This window comes from Plecotus auritus (assembly GCF_963455305.1).
Source record: "Plecotus auritus genome assembly, chromosome: 8".
Classification (NCBI taxonomy): domain Eukaryota; kingdom Metazoa; phylum Chordata; class Mammalia; order Chiroptera; family Vespertilionidae; genus Plecotus; species Plecotus auritus.
The window spans coordinates 11,493,444-11,509,609 of record NC_137782.1 but is presented as its reverse complement, the minus strand read 5'-3'; the positions used below and the strand labels follow the sequence as shown (position 1 = coordinate 11,509,609).

Here is a 16,166-nt window from a genome sequence, read left to right as displayed (position 1 = left end):
TAGAATTCTGAGAAAATCCGGGAGGAGTGCTGACTTGCCGGGGAGGGAGGAGAGGAAACCCACGAGGGTGGTTGTGTCTTGGCTTCTTAACTCTTCTAACCTTTTACTCCCAACAAGTCGTCTCTGCCCCTTTTCCAACTGCCCTCCCTTCCACCGAATTATCCATGCTTCCCACTGACTCCACTGGCACTCACAGAGCCTCCAAATTTTCCCATCAACCTGTCCTCTTTGGCTCCCAAGACACTTGTGCGTGGATCAAATTCCACGTGTTAAACCTGAGCCAATTTCAGTCCCGGTGCAAATACATGAAAAAAAGAACAAATTGTAAAGCACATCTAAGAAACTTACATATATTATATACATACTATCTACATAATGTGTATATGATATACATACGCATACATATCATCTCCAGCCACAACAAAAACAAAAATCCAAACTTCCAACAACACAGGAAACGTATAACCACCTCCAGGCAACCCCAGCACCTCCCCAAGCCGCTGCCAGGACATAAAAACCCGCATTCTAGAGGCTCTGTGTCTAACTTCAGAGAGGAAGGATATTTTTAAAATCATCTACTCACCAGTTGGTTTGAGAAAATCCATCGGGTATCTGGAGTAAGGAGGAGGAGGAGACTCTGGAATTAAGAAAGTAAGAGAAAATAAGTGCCGAGCCATGAGAACCAGAGATAAAAACTTATGATAACAGAGGCATTCTTTTAGCCCAACTGTTTGTCTTAGCTGTGGGGGTTGGAGGCAGGGCCGCGAGGCGGTGATTGCCTTGATATTTAGCTGTCAGATAAACAAAAGAGGCCGCCTGGCGCCAGCCGCGGGCTCCGCTCCTCCGCGTCTGCGGACGCCACCGCGGCGCTCGCTCCAAAACCCCCGATCCGCCGCGGCTCCGCGGGCCGCGCACTTCAGTTCCCAGGGCGGGGGCCGACAGAGGCCCCCCTCCCAGTCCCCGAACTTCAGACCCAACTCCCACCGCCCGACACCCACCCCCGCTCCGCCCCCCCCCCCTGCCGCTCCGGGAGGCACCCGCGCGGGGAGCACCCGGCTGCCCTTTCCCAGCCCACCCCAGAGACACCCCAAGTGCGCTGGTGAACTTAGGAGGATCTGTTGTGGCACCGGGGCGCACCCTTCCCCCACCCTGCACCTAGACCCAGAAGAAAGGGAAGCAGTGGAGGAGGCCGAGCGGATAAAGAGGCGGCGGCGGGGGTCTCAGTCCAGGCCCAGCGCTGCAAGGGGCCGCGTCCGGAGGAGCCGGCAAGACCACCCCTACAGTGAGTGCTGTGCTTTCTGGGGCGGGAAGGAAGGAAAGCAGGGAGCAACCAACTTCCGACTCCTCGTTCTCTATCACCCTGGGCTGGCAGAGTGGAGGGTAGAGTTGTGAAGGTTCGGCCTCCCATCCTAACCCTCTTTGCCCCCAAATTCCTAAAGCTGCGCGGCCAGGGCAGTATGCGGGCCACTGAGCCCGAGTGACTCTCGTATTGACTCAAGGAGCAGAGACTTGCCAGCCTTTACAGCTCGCTTCTCCCAGCCTTCCTTGGCGGGCTTGGACCAAATCCAACTCGGCCACACACCTCAACGCCTTTCCGGGTGCGGGGGAGGCGTGACCCCTCTCTGCACCCCTTAGCTGATCCGGAAGTGAGGACGTCTAATGTCTAACCGCCTTCTGCAGCGTGTGCAGCACCAGCAGTGCCACCGCCGCCATGGGCACAGCATAGGAGAAACATCTGTAAGGGAACCCCCGGGAACGCCCTCCAGTGTCCCTGTCCCTTCTTCACTCGTCCCCAGGTCTCCTACCAGGAAGGGCTGGGCACTCCCCTCCGGAGCGGTGGCTCCACACACACAGCCCACGGGGGCTTTTCCTCCATCACTGCAGCCCAGGGGGAGCGGGTGGGCGCCCAACAACTTCTTACCTAGTTCGCAGAGTCGACTAAGGTGATGGGGGTTGCAGCACACCAGCTCGGGGTTGATCTTCCCGTAAGATTCACAGCAACACAGCCTCTTGACTTCCGAGGAATGCCTGAGATCCGGCCACCTGAACACTTTGCACAGCAGGAGGGGGAGCGAATAGGACGAGGGCGACTGGGCGGGCTGCGAGCCGGCGGGCGCCCCCAGGCCCAGCCTGCAGTCCAGGCGGCCGGGCAGCAAGAGGCACGCGGTGCGCGTACCGCCGCGGGACTCCACGGCCTGGAGCAGCAGCTCCAGCTGCCGTTCCTTCAGTTTCTTGAGCACCGAGTGTGTGAGTGCCTTCAGATCCGCCTCGGCGCACCCGGCCGCACCGGTGCCCGCGGCTGGGGGGTGGGGATGGTGACCTTTGGCACCTCGGACCGCCTTGCCCAGGCAGCAGCCAGCCCTGCCTGCGCCGCTGCCACCGGCCCCATGTGCCCGTCCGTCCGTCGTCCCTTCTCCCCGCAGCTCGCCTCCTCCTCCACCTCCCCCCGCGCCCTCCTCCTCGTCCTCGCCGCCGGGCGCACGGCTCCTCCAGAGACGCCGGACGAGCGCAGATCGTTTGGTCCTGAACATGCGGGGCGAGGAGGCAAGGAGAAAAGTCGTTTGCCGGCTAAGGAGCGAACATGACCTCCGCACACCATGAAGAAGTCGGGCGCCGAGTTGGGGCAGCAGGCGCAGGCGACAACAGCAGCAGCAGGGGCCCGGGCAGGAGCGGCGACGGCCCGAGGGGCGCTCCGTGGCATGCGCCAGTCTCCCGGAGGCCGGGGCGCGCGCGGGGGCCCGGAGGCGCCCGCCGGGGCTTGGGGGCCTGCGCTCCGGCTGCCCCACCCCGCGCGGCCCGCGCCGAGCGCGGCTCTCGGGCCCCGGCGCACCCCGGAGGAACGCAGCCGCCGCTTCTCTGGGGTCGGCGAAGCCTGCCGGGGTCGGCGCCTCCCCAAAAAGAGGCCCCCCCGCAGCGGCTCCCGACTGTCGGGCTCGCCAGCCTCGGCTTCCTACATGGAAGATCCGCGGGGGCAAAAAACGGAAGGCGTTCGGCTGAGCTGCAGGAGGGAGGTAAAAGCCTCTTTCCCCCTTGCTAAGCAACTTAATTTGGGGGTGGGGAGAAGCAGGCAATTTAAAAAAAAGCAGGCACGCGATTTATTTTTTTCCTCTATATCCTTAGTAACCGGATCTCCTCAAATTCCGTGCACACGAAGACTCGGAGGAGGGGGCCGAGTGGACTTCACCCCGCATGAGATGTCTGGCGAAATAAAGGCTCAGAATCTAATAACCAAATATGCAAAGCCCAAAATGAAAAACACCACCACCTCCTCGCACCCTGGAGATCTGGAGCCGTCAGACTTGAGCTGGGGTTTAAAAAAAAGAAAATGTTTACAAAGTAGAACAAGACGTTTGAAGGGTGGAAAAAAATGTATCCACGAGTTACATCTCCCCTTTTTCCTTGCAGATCCCCGCTGGTCTTCCTCTCCTTTTCTTCTGGCAAAAAAAAAAAAAAAAAAAAAAAAAATCGTGTATCTTTTTAATCCACAGAAAGCTTTGGCTAGGCTCCTCCAATCCTCCGCGTCTGGGTGTTTTAGGGGAGTCTCTGGTCTTTCCTCCTTCGCTCCCAGGAGCTCTGGTCCTCGGCGGGGACTTCCTCGGGGCTGGCGGGGGCGCAGAGGCAAAAGATGCTGCGGCGGCAGCGCCCGGCGGGGCTGACAGCGCGGGGGAGGGCGGCGCGGCGGCAGCAGCGGGGCCCTGGCGGGTCGCGCGCTCTCGCCCTCCTGGGTGCAAGCTGCTGGCTAGTGCGGGGGCCGCCGGCGCCCCCTCCCCTGGCCGCTGCTGGCCGCCAAGCTCTCGGTATGGGCTGCTCGCCTCAACCCGGCTGCGGCGGCAGGAGGCCCCGGTGTCCTCACGCCGCCTCCTCCTCTGAGAGTCTCCTCGTCGCGCCGGGAGCCTCCTTGTCCCCCGTCCGCCCTCTCCTGGCGCTCGGGTCCTTCTGCCGCCGCCGGGGGCTCGCCGCGCCGCACTCAGGGGCTCTGGGACCGGGCTCTCGGCAGCTCGGCGCCGGCGGGCTGGCTCTGTCTGGAGCAGCTCTCTCCGCGCGGTGAGCGGACCGAGCAAGGCGCCCGGCTGGCTCGGCTGGCGCGGCTCGGGGACAGGATCCTCCGCGCGCCGTGCTAGCGAGTGAGTGTGCCCCAGGCTCGTCGCCTCCCGCAAGGCCTCCCGCCCCCGCCCCCTTCCCTCCTCCTTCCTCCCCCTTCCCTCCCCCGCCCCCAGCCGCCGCCGCCTCCCTCCCCCCCACCCCCCGCGGGCCCTCTGCTCTGCTGGTTCCACTGCGCAGTGGCGCGCCCGGCTCCGGCCTCGTCACGTGGCCGTCTAGACACCCTGTCGCTTTAAAAAAAAAAAAAAGCGATTGTGTTTCGCAAACAACAGATCGGGTTTCTAAAAGCTATTTCTTCCCCCCGCCCCCCACCACCCCCCCGCCACCGCCACCCCCTCCGGGGTTTGCAGAGAGGGGAACCTTGGTGGGGGGTGCTAATAAAGGTGGGGAGCAAAGAAGCTCCCAGAGTCGACTGAGCTCTGGCCGGATCAGAGGGGAAATGGGAAGCCCCGAGGGCACCCAGCGGGCTTCGCAGACGAGTTTTGGAGCCGAACGAGCCGGTCGGTGGCCCGATTGAGACCCAGCCCGTGGAGCTTCGCGGTGGCTGTCCCGCGCGCTTGCCCTAGCGCTTCATTCATTCGTTTTGTTTTAAAGGCCCTGGCAGCAGATCCCTTGGCCTCGCGGGAGGGAAGGGGGAGGAGAGCGCTGTCTCGGTTTAAAAGACATTTACACTGGACTGGACCGAGGCCCTGGGAGGTGTGCGCTGGAGGGAACAGCCGGGCCGCCGAGGGCGGGGAGGCGGCGCGAATGTGACCTCAGCGGCGGGCGCGCGCTCCCTCCCGCCCTCTCCCGCTCCGAGCTCGGGTTTCTAGGACTGCTTGGAGAAGTGTGTCTTGTGCACAGCTCTGGAATGCATTTGGCTGGTTGACGAGCTGCGAAGGGCAGCATTCAGGCGAGAGAAGGGGAGCGGGAGGGGCTCGCACGCCCGCCGCCGGCAGGTTTCCTCTGGAGCCCGGAAGACCTCAGTCACCCCGCCTCCCGGCGCGGGAAGGTTACCTTTGGAGCAGACCTGCCCAGGACATGCATATGCATGTGGGGCTGTTTCGGCACCCTCTTTGGCCCTGTAGCTTTCAAGGTGCTTAGGGTCAGAGAGTTTATCCCCTGACCCCAGGTTTGGGGGAAGCCTAGACCCGCTGACAGATTACCGCATGGAAATGGGTAAAGTACTGGTAGGGCAAAGGACCAGAAGCGTTTAGTTTGTGAAAGCAGATGGTACTGAGAAACGTACTGATTTAAATATATAGGCATCAGTATTAACGAGGCAACTAGTTGGCATGGTGATCTAACTTCACATCTTATTTCATGAAATAAGATTTTTTTATGTCATTTAGAATTGTGAGACCAGGAGGACAATGAAACTCATTGGGGAGTTTAAGGGATCTTTAGGAAAGGTGAGCTGTACTATTTTCATGTTCCCAGCTAAATTATACATTCGTAAAAGGAAAAAGCACAAGTGACTCTTAGCGTTACAGCTCAGCCCCACTCTCCTCCAGCAATTTACAGATGTCTGACATGCAATAGATGCTCAATAAATATATAGGAATCAACATAGTGGATAGGACTTAAAGGGGCATTTGGACCTCACACCCCAAACCCACCAAAAGCACCTTTGGAGATATAAATATGAGAGAAAATCAGGAACATTGATTACATAATCATCTCCAAGCAAGGGGGTCTCCACTACACGGAGGTAACAAGTGCAGAAACATTGTAGCATGGCAAAGAAGCTGGCATTCTATACGTTACTTTGTAAGGCCACATAGACTGCAATTGTATAAGTTCGTAATTTTGTAATAAAAATGTTGCTTACTGAAAAGAGACTGTGTGTGTAACAGTTCTATTTTTTTAAATATATTTTTATTGATTTCAGAGAGGAAGGGATGGGGAAAGGGATAGAGAGATAGAAACATCAATGATGAGAATCATTGATTGGCTGCCTCCTGCGCGCCCCCTACTGGGGACGGAGCCCACAACCCAGGCATGTGCCCTTGGCCGGAATCGAACCTGGGACCCTTCAGTTGGCAGGCGGATGCTCTATCCATTGAGCCAAACCAGCTAGGGTTGTGTAATGTTCTAAAGAAGCAACCTGCAAAGGTAGCAGCCTGGAAAGCCCAGGAGAAAAAGAGAAAAATGGATGAGGGAAGGGTTTGGATGTGGGTGATCCCATCAGCATAGGCAAGGGAAGACGGAAGAGGCATAAATGAGAATTTTGAGGTGTCTGGGAAATGTATAACCTTAGAAAAGCTGAGGGGAAAAAAAATACCAGATTAGAAGTCAGAAAGCCTGATTCCTGGCTAGGGCCCTGCCACTCACTGGTTAAATAACGCGCACTGGTGGTGATCCTCACATCAGGAGAGCAGTTGGCAGGGTTTTAAAAGCTTTCTGGGCAAGCGTCCTGCTCTCGGGGGTCCCGTTCCTCTCTCTCTGCTCTGGGCCTCACTTAGAAGATCTTCACTTTTCAAGAGAGGCAAGGCAAGGCTCTCAACCTGACAGAAAGGACTTAAACAGAAAAGCAAATGTCATCACTCAAAGGAAGCTTCGGATTGTGGAGAATCTGAACTTTTGGAAATCTGGCCAATGGTGCGAACACTCTGTAAGGAGAGGCCAAGCACACACAGGGCAGGGAGGGGCAGTGGGTGTTTCAGGAGTTGAACCTGACGTCACAGCTTGTCTGGGTGGAACATGCATACACTTGCAGAGATATGTTCCCATATAGTGTAATTGTGGGTGTTTTAATTCAGGCGTCATTCCTCTCTTGCCCTCTCCACGCGGCCATTTTACTGCCCTAAGTAGATGATGGGTGGGATGCTGGGCAAGTAGCTACAATGCTGGGGCTGCTTTATTAGCGCCCTGGCATTCCCTGAATCGGTTAACATCCTGAGGCTTCCTGAGAGCGGGCCCCACCCCGTCACATTCTTATTCTTTTCCTTTCCAAGAAAGAAGCTGGGCGCAGAGAACTCCTGGCTGGCTGGGGTGCCTAGAAAGGGAGTTCCTTTCCTTTCTACGGGCCTAAATAAGACCGACAAGCACCCTGTTTCAAACTATTCTGATCGTTTAAAAGGGAAAAAAAAAAAGTTTAGAAGTTCACCAAACTATTGTGAATGAGTTTGATTCTAATCACTTGCTGGCAGGGAATATGGAATAAAATATCTCATTTGCGTTGTTTATTTCCTGTTGTGGCTTCTATTTTCATCTTTTAGTCACTTTGGTGATAGATATCAAACTGAAATCATGGTGCAGCCACAAGTCACGGAGACCAAAATAACTTGCGGCCGAGTTATGACAAACCAGGATGGAGTCAGCTCAAGACCTGGCTACTTAATCACTGGCCCCTGGCACCCGGACGGCTGCGGGGGCTGCCGCTTGACTGACCGCTGGTGAAGCATCCAGAGGAGAGAGGAAGCCGGAGGGAAGTTTCTCCCAGGCCCCTGGCCCCCGGCACTCAGAGCCCCAGAGTGCATGGGACGTGGAGGACACGCCGGTGGCCAGGGGGTGATTGATGTGAGAAAGAGGAAGGCAGAAAAATGAGAATCCATGGAACTCGCCACACCTACAAGCAGCCCTAAGCAAAAGCAGACAGACAGTCCTGTCCAGGGAAGACAGGGTTCTTCCTTTTCGTGTTTTTCTCCTTTTCAGGGGCTCCTGGACAAGAAGGGCAGGAGGAGGCCCAAAGTGCAAGTGGGTGTGTGTTGGTGGAGCCGAGGGCAGGGGTGAGGGCAGGGGTGAAGCCGAGATGAGGCAGGGATAAGGATTTCTCCTTGCAGAAGCCAAAAGAGAACAACAATTGGAGAGGCTAAAAAAGTGTTGGAAAATACTGACATTTCTTGCACAACTGTTCCCTGAAAAATGTGTGAGTGAGCCCCAAACCATCCCGAACTGGCAGCCACACACGTGGAAGCGATGGCTCAGGAAAGGAAGCCGGCGTGCGTGAGGCCGAAGTGACAATCAGCACTTCTTGGCTTATCTTAGCAGAGCAGGAACATAAGTGAATGAAAATGCAGGTAATTCACAATCAAACAGAGACGCTCTAAGCCCTGACTCATCAGGTATTCTTGTATTCCAGACAAGCTGTCAGCTGAACCACAACACTTGCCCGGTGGCTGTCCAGAGCGCTCAGCCAGGTACTGGGGGCTGAGGGAGGGGCAGGCGGAAATGCATGTTGCTTATGGAGAACACATGAGAAACATCCAAAAAAAAGTAAAGGTCTAGGACAAGAGAAACATTCAAATATGTAGTCACATGTGATGTGGTTTCTTCCCAGGAAGGGCCCTGATTGACTAACAAACAGCGCTGGGAGGGACACTTCACTGTAGATGGCTTTTTGTACCATGAGAATGTGTTACTTATTCAAAAAATGTACAGATTTAAAGATCATTTTTTAGCCCTGACCGGTTTGGCTCAGTCGATAGAGCGTCGGCCTGTGGACTGAAGGGTCCCGGGTTCGATTCCGGTCAAGGGCATGTACCTTGGTTGCAGGCACATCACCAGTGGGAGGTGTGCAGGAGGCAGCTGATCGATATTTCTCTCTCATCGATGTTTCTAACTCTCTGTCCCTCTCTTTTCCTCTCTGTAAAAAATCATTAAAATATATTTTTTTTTAAAAAAAGATCATTTTTTTAAATCCCTGCCTGCTTTTCTCATTTCTTGAAATTTGCTTTTTTTTTTTTAAATCCTCACTTGAGGATATGCTTAGAGCCGTGGTCGGCAAACTGCGGCTCGCGAGCCACATGCAGCTCTTTGGCCCCTTGAGTGTGGCTCTTCCACAAAATACCACGGCCTGGGCGAGTCTATTTTGAAGAAGTGGCGTTAGAAGAAGTTTAAGTTTAAAAAATTGGGCTCTCCAAAGAAATTTCAATCGTTGTAACTGTTGATATTTGGCTCTGTCGACTAATGAGTTTGCCGACCACTGGCTTAGAGAGAGGAAGGGAGGCTGAGAGAGAGAGAGAAACATCGATGTGAGAAACATTGACGTGAGAGAGAAACATCAGTTGGGTGCCTTTCGAACAGGGGATCAAATCTACAGCTCAGGCAGGTGCCCTGACCAGGAAATGAAATTGAACCGGCCACCTTTGGGTGCATGGGCTGACCACATGACACTCCAACTCGGAGCCAGGCCAGCCGGGCTTGAATTTTGCTCTTCTGATGTCCTTGTAGAAAGGGACGCGTTGGGGAGGTCCCACGTGGCAGTGAGGCTGCCGGCAGCTTCTCTCTGTGGGGCAGTGACTACAGGAAGGCGGATGACAGCAGAGGCCAGTGTGTCATCCCAGACGGCAAGGGTGGAGCTGCCTCGTCATGACCCCGGCAGGAGTCAGCGAGGAAACATGCCCGCCTGAATCAAAAGTCATTCTAGATACCAATCAGGTGCAAGTCCTGACCCAGGACGGACAGCCTCGTAAATACTGATGTCGGAGCCACAGAGACACAGGAAGGAGCCTGCCCGCTCTCAGGCAGTGAGAGCTTGGCTTTCTGGAACGGAAAGGTGTTCCCAGGATTCTCAATCCATGTAGGCAGCACCGATTCAAGCCAGCGCCAGACCCACGTGGCTCAGTGGTTGAGCGTCAACCTATGAACCAGGAGGTCACGGTTCGATTCCCGGTCAGGGCACATGCCTGGGTTGTGGGCTCGATCCCCAGTGTGGGGTGTGCAGGAGGCAACCGATCAGTGATTCTCATCATCGATGTTGATGTTTCTCTCTCTCTCCCTCTCTCTTCCTTTCTGAAATCAATATATCTTTTTTTTTTTTTTTTTTTTAAAGACAAGAAGTGGTGCCAGGTTCCAGGTGAGACCCCAGTCGGGGTGGGGGTGGGGGGCCTCTGCCCTCAGGCGGGACCAGAACCATGACAACAACCGGATGTCACCTGCGCTACCCTGGCAGCGAGAATGGGGGCACTGCCTGGGGAACAGAAAATTGAGGCACTTATTTCTGTCTGGAAAGGGTCTCAAAAAGTGTCACAAAGGAAGAACTATTTGGGACTAGATTAGCTGAGTTGACTAACCAGGAAAACAGGAAAGAAAGGAAAAAAAAAAGTGTAGTTTTCTGTCAACTTCATGCTCTCTTCCAAACAAACCCAAGCCGTGTTTGTCACTTACATATATAACTACCCACGACTGCTCCTCAGCCTCAGGAAGTCCCTTGGAATTAAGTTTTCTTTGTAGAAAAAAAATGACAGCCACAACCTAAGCTCATCTACAGTCACAGAGACGCTTCTCAAACAACCAGGAAAGCCTCCGTGACTTCCACTCCCCAGATCCACAGTCAGGCCTCACTGTGTCCAACCGTCGGGAATCGGCGCCTGTTTTAACGCGAGGGGCAGGGGCGTGCCTTCTGCGGCGACCTGGCCTGCAATGGGGCCTTAGATAATGCTCTCGAGGCCAACAAGGAAAAGTGATTATTCGCCCTCGCAGTACAGACACACACCCCGTTTGGATGATACCCACGGGCACTGAAAAAAATGGATTTGAAAGACAGCAAAGCAAGGAAATAAAAGTTGAGCTGAGCTCGGACGCCCCTGGCCAGGTAGCCCAGCTAGTTCGAATGTCGTCCCGATACTACGCCAAGGTTGTGGATTCAGTCCCCGTCAGGGCACATACAAGAGATGACCAATGAATGCATAAATAACATAAATAAGCGGAACAACAAATTAGTGTTTCTGTCTGTCTCCCCTCCTCTCTCCAAAGTCAATGTATATCTCAGAGGCCCCCTGGTGAGCCCTGGTGCCACCTCCCAGTCCGTGTTGCAGGTGGTTCTCATTGTCTCACCCCCCTCACGCAGATCCCAAGCCCCTGGTCAGATGGGACCACCGAGGCACCCTGTGCTGTTTTCTGACTTTGTATGCTTTTATCTTCCCCTTCTCCTGCCAAAAGTCGTTGAAGAATGCCGTTGGCGCTCAGCTCTGCCCAGTAAGTGCAGGTTCGGATCTGAGCGACACATCTGGTAAGGGTGAGCTGGGCAGTCTGCAGCAGAAGAGTCAGAAGTGACCACACCTCCCGCCCCTGGCATGTTCTGGGACCCACCAAGTAGCCCGGCCCCACGAACGATGGTCAAAGCACTCCTCCTGGTGAGGACCCGGGGGTGGGGGTGGGGGTGGGGGTGGGAGGGCGCGGAAGAAACCCTCAGCCCAGTTTTAGGCTTCAATACACTTTTCTGCCCTTCTGAGCGGTGAGGCCTTAGGAAAGCCCGTTTCCGCAGTGGGGCTGCCTTCCTCAAGCAGCAAACACTGAATTAACAACGTCTTCGGTGTGCCAGACCCGGAGTGAGGCTCGGAAACAAAGCCCTCCCCAGGGGGTGCCGGGACGCGGGGACCGCAGCCGCCACAAGCACTATGTAAACTAAGTGGAATACAGATGCTAATTCTCCCAATTCTCATGGATGCGGAGGTAGGAGCCTCCAGCAAGATCGTTTCGACAAGCCTCCCGGCCTAGGAAATGACTTTTTAGAGGCGTTAAGTGTCCAGGGGATAGGGTAATGAAGAAGGAAGCCACTTTTTCTAGTGTCTGGGACTTGGTGTGGATTTTGCTACTTCCAGCGTCCGAGAAGCAGGAGCAGCATCCCAATTTAAAACAAACAAACAAGCCTGGGAAAGCTTTTCCTTCGACCGAGAACAGGGATGAGTGAGAACACAATTTAACAACAAGAAAACTTCCCAGTTCTTTCCCGGCATTTCGATGAGTCATCAATATTTTCCTATGTCCTGGAAATGCCTCTGTGGGTCATTATGACAAGCAAGGAGGAAGCGTGATGGGGAAGGAGAGGCCGGGTGGGTAGCAGGCTGCCCGGCCGTCGGCCTCCATCCCCTGCGCCCCACAAACATTTGTGGGGAAGACTTTCGAGGTGGGTGGACTGTGATGGGAATTATCATTACTGGTCTGGCAGACCAACCGGAGAAGATAAGGAAAACTGCCAGAAGGGATTGTAAAGGTTACATAGCCCAGAGGTTCCTCATTTCCTGTCCGAACCCAGACCCCGTCACCCACGGTCAAGTTTGCATCATGCAGTACATTCTTTCAAATGCGAAAATATTTGGTATTTTTAGTTTTCTTTTGATATTTTGTGGATTTTTTTTTTTGCATAGATAATACTAGTACATGCATAGTGGTTCACAATTCAGAGAGTACAAAGAGGCATAAAGAGAAAACGAAGGCTTCCTTCTACCCCCCCCCCATTTATTTATTTATTTACTTATTGATTCCGGAGAGGGGGAGCGAGAGAGAAACATCAGTGATGGGAGAGAATCATTAATGGGCTGCTTCCTTTCCTGCACTCCCCCTACTGGGGATCGAGTCCGCAACCGGGGCATGTGCCCTTGACTGGAATCGAACCTGGGACCCTTCAGTCTGCAAGCCAACGCTCTATCCACTGAGCCAAACCAGCTAGGGCGCCCCCTCCTCTTTTAAGGGGTCAGCATGGCAGCCAGAGATATGGAAAAGGAAACAAGTTGAAAATCTCACCTCTGCCTTGAACTCTAGTCCCACGTGCCCATCTGACACCTCCCCTTGGACATCGCAAAGGCACCACAGGCTTACTATGTCCCAAACAGGGCCTCTTCCCCCCAGAACGGGCTTCTCTAGAGCTCCGCGATCAGAAAGCCCACCCCGCGCACCCAGGGGTGGGAGTCAGAAACGGGGGATCAGCCGGCAGCAGCCTCCTTCATGTACAAACAGCCTCCACCTCCTGTCAGTTTACCTTCCAGCTGCCTCTCGCCCATCCACTCTCCTCCAGGCCTGCCCACGTCCTGCACCTCGGCCACCAGCCTCTCACCCAGCGCTTCCCTCCCTTCTGCCCTTGCCTCCCTCAGACCCACCTGCTCAGATCCTCTGCTGAGGGTGGCTCAGTGCTGGTGTGACTGCACCAGCACCCCACACTCTTCCTGCTGCCCCTAGAACAAAGTCAGGCCCTGGCCGGGTAGCTCAGTTAGTGCCAAGGTTGCAGGTTTGATCCCTAATAGAGCACATACAAGAATCAACCAATGAATGCATAAATAAGTGGAACACAAATCTCTCTCTCTCTCTCTCTATCTCTATCTCTAAAATCAATAAATAAAAATTTAAAAAATAAGAAAGAACTAAGACAAACTCCCTTCCTAGACCTACAGAGCCGTGAGTGCCTGGAGCTTCCTCCCCTCCTTGCTGTCCCCGCAGCATCTTCCCCGCACCCTGGGGCCTGTACACAAGCTGCCTCTCAGCCTGAAATGCACTCTCTCCTTTCCTAAGGCTCCTCCAGCTCTTCACACCCCCCCTCCCCCCCCTCCCCCCCCCCCCCCCCCCCCCCCCGCCAACACACACATACCGGGGCCGGACTGGGGAGGAGTCTGCAACTAAAGTGCTTGCCCTTGACCTGAATCGAACCCGGGACCCTTTGGTCTGCAGGCTGATGCTCTATCCACTGAGCCGAACCAGCTAGGGCCAGGCTCCCAATATTTGAGATTAGGTTGCCCTGCCCCTACTATCGTGTACCCTCAGAGCCCCAGGCATCTTCCTTTTGTAGTATTTAAAACTTTAAACTGTACATCTAATTACAATTTCTGTGACCTACGAAGGCAGGGAGCAAGTATTACAGTCTGTGGAGCACTGTGATGGCACAGGGTGAGCATGCAGCCAACATCCGCTGAAGACCCTAGCAGGGGTCCTCAAACTTTTTAAACAGGGGGCCAGTTCACTGTCCCTCAGACCGTTGGAGGGCCGGACTATAGTTTAAAAAAAAAACAACTATGAACAAATTCCTACGCTGCTAAGCAGGAAAGGCAGCGGCACCCGGCGGGCCAGATAAATGTCCTCGGCGGGCCAGATAAATGTCCTCGGCGGGCCGCATGTGGCCCGCGGGCCGTAGTTTGAGGACCCCTGCCTGAGTGAGCAAGGACGAAGGAGTAAACCTGTATTCTGAGATGAGGTTCTTCCGAGCTCGGGGATCAATGGGCCCTGACTTTTATGAAATGGTGGTGATAAAAGATGGTGTTTCTTTCCAGACCTATTCAGCAAAACTAAATGCTGGCAATTGAACTGAGGGTCCCTCGATTCAAAACCCTAAAGGTGACCAGCTACTGCTGACACCCCACGCATATCCTCTCAGATTGAGAGAGACCCTGGAGGATTCTAAATACCTTACTGAGGAATAAGGTGCCCCAAAGTCGAGAGGACTTAGTTAAAACTCTTCTAATTAATTCTGACACAGTGTCCTCCCCCTTCCATCCCTTTTCCGTCTGAGGTTCTTCACGTACGCTCTCTCCCTCAGGGGCTCCGTGAAGATGGAGAGGAAATCCTCTGAGCTCACCCCGTTAGTCAGAGGGACTGCAGGTCCAGACCTCATCTATCGTTCATCTACGAGTCTCTACACCCAGGAATGCGCAGTTGTCCTGAATATCTAAATGACAACAGAGCAAATATACAAGGAAAAAGAAACAGAAAGGAAAAACAAAAAAACTAAGAGCCAGAATACTAGTAACTCTCTCTGGCCAGCTGACCCTGGCTGTTTTCTACAGAGTAGGTAGGTGCTCTGTGAGTGAATGAATGTCACTGACCTCCCTTCTGGCCAGCATGGCTCCAGGGGAGCCTGCATTCCAGGGGGGAGGCAGATAATAACTAAGAGAACAAAGACATAGAACACGTAACCTCACAGTTACAAGAGCTCTGGAAACAGTGCAGGGCTCGGTGAGGGGCTGCGAATGGCTCTTCCGGATCTGGGGTCCAGGAACGCCTGTCTGGGGAGAAGCAAGGATCAGGCAGGACCCTTCTAGGAAAGGGAGACGCCAGGGCCAGGGCCTGGGCCTGAGATGGGTCAGCTGACAGGTGAGGATCAGCTGGGAGGCCAGTGTGGCTGGGGAAGTGACAGCAGGGGCTGAGGGACTGGAGTTGAGGGAAAGAGCTAGTGAGGGGCTGAGTCGTGCAGGGTCCCCCTGGCCCCCGCCCCAAGTGTCCGTGCTTGTTAAACAGAATGTACAGGGAAACCCCAGATCACGGACACAGATACATCAGGGGAAGCACAGAACAGCCCCGTGGTGGAGCCAGAGTGCCTGTCACCATTAGCTGTGTCACCAAAGACATAGATTTCCCCATGGAAAAATGGTGATAATTATACTTACCAACAGAGTCGTCATGAGATTAAATGAGATGATGTATGTGAAAGACTGTTGTAGAGATGGAGCTACAGAATCATGATGTCAGAAGAAACTCTAATCAGTCTTAGCTGAACCCAGCATGGAATAGTCCTTTGGTACCCAGACCCTAGGAGTGTTTACGTACACAGGCTGGTTGACCAGTAAGCCCTCCATGGCGGCCTCCCTGCTAAATGCCTTTGCGTGTTAATATTTCATGGTTGCATGTACAAGTATGTAGCTCATGCCCATTCCTCTTTTTCTCCTTGAATGAAGAGGAATATATGAAGTACAATTTGATGAAGATAGTGAAGAAACCCTCTGACATTAAAATAATCTGTAATGGTTCATTTGTTCAAAATCGATCATTGTGTTTAAAATCTTACTTTTGAAAAAATAAAATAAATGCCAAAAGAGACCTAGGAAACAGGGATAAGCTGACTTGGAAAAGCCCCAGGGGCCTAACCTGGGGGTGGGTCCCTGTTCCTTGCAGGTGCTTTTTGCACCCAACAGATGCAAAGAGAGGGAGGTCACAGGCCCTGGCTGGGGTCAGCGCCTCCGCTCCCGCTCTGGCCTCCTCCTGGCACACCAGCCCGCTGGGCGGCCGTACTCCTACTGCTCCCCAAGGATTGCCCACGCAGTCCTCTGCCTCGCCTTCTACTCCCAGCCTGGCTTTCCTCGCTCCCGTGGCCCTGGACTCCAGGGGCACCAACTCTGTCTCCTGGGCACCACCGTGGGCCTCAGTCATGGGAGAGGCTCCAAAAATGCCTGTAAGCCCAGAACCGCTTACCAAATAGACTTCTGCTGCTTCTCTGTCAAGACAGAGACATTTAAGGGGACCTATGCCATGGGTAGTGACTCCCTCAGGATGCCAGAGGGTGGGCACACCCATTCCATTTCCCGCCCACCCCCTCCACACCCCACAATTCACACTCGCCCCAACCGCAGCCAGCTGTCTCCCAATGTCCTCCTCTGGTG

General features: G+C 54.3%; 2 protein-coding genes across 3 annotated transcripts in view; one reads left to right on the top strand and one right to left on the bottom strand.

Moving 5' to 3' along the window:
* Nucleotides 1-3,669, bottom strand: part of SMAD7 (SMAD family member 7) — a 29,449-nt gene extending 25,780 nt beyond the window's left edge. For both annotated transcript variants that reach the window (XM_080683739.1, XM_080683740.1), the window contains exons 1-2: nucleotides 1,922-3,669; nucleotides 584-637 (exon numbers count right to left, since the gene is read on the bottom strand). In XM_080683739.1, coding sequence (XP_080539865.1) covers nucleotides 584-637; nucleotides 1,922-2,531 — 664 coding nt within the window. In that variant the 5' untranslated portion in view covers nucleotides 2,532-3,669. The remainder of the gene's footprint in view (nucleotides 1-583; nucleotides 638-1,921) is intronic.
* LOC308255807 (uncharacterized protein) lies at nucleotides 2,582-3,656 on the top strand (the record flags this gene model as incomplete). The annotated part of the gene is made up of 2 exons (XM_080683742.1): nucleotides 2,582-3,011; nucleotides 3,121-3,656. The coding sequence occupies 2 exons, from the start codon at nucleotides 2,582-2,584 to the stop codon at nucleotides 3,654-3,656; spliced, it is 966 nt and encodes a 321-aa protein (XP_080539868.1).
* Nucleotides 3,670-16,166: the final 12,497 nt, after the last annotated feature.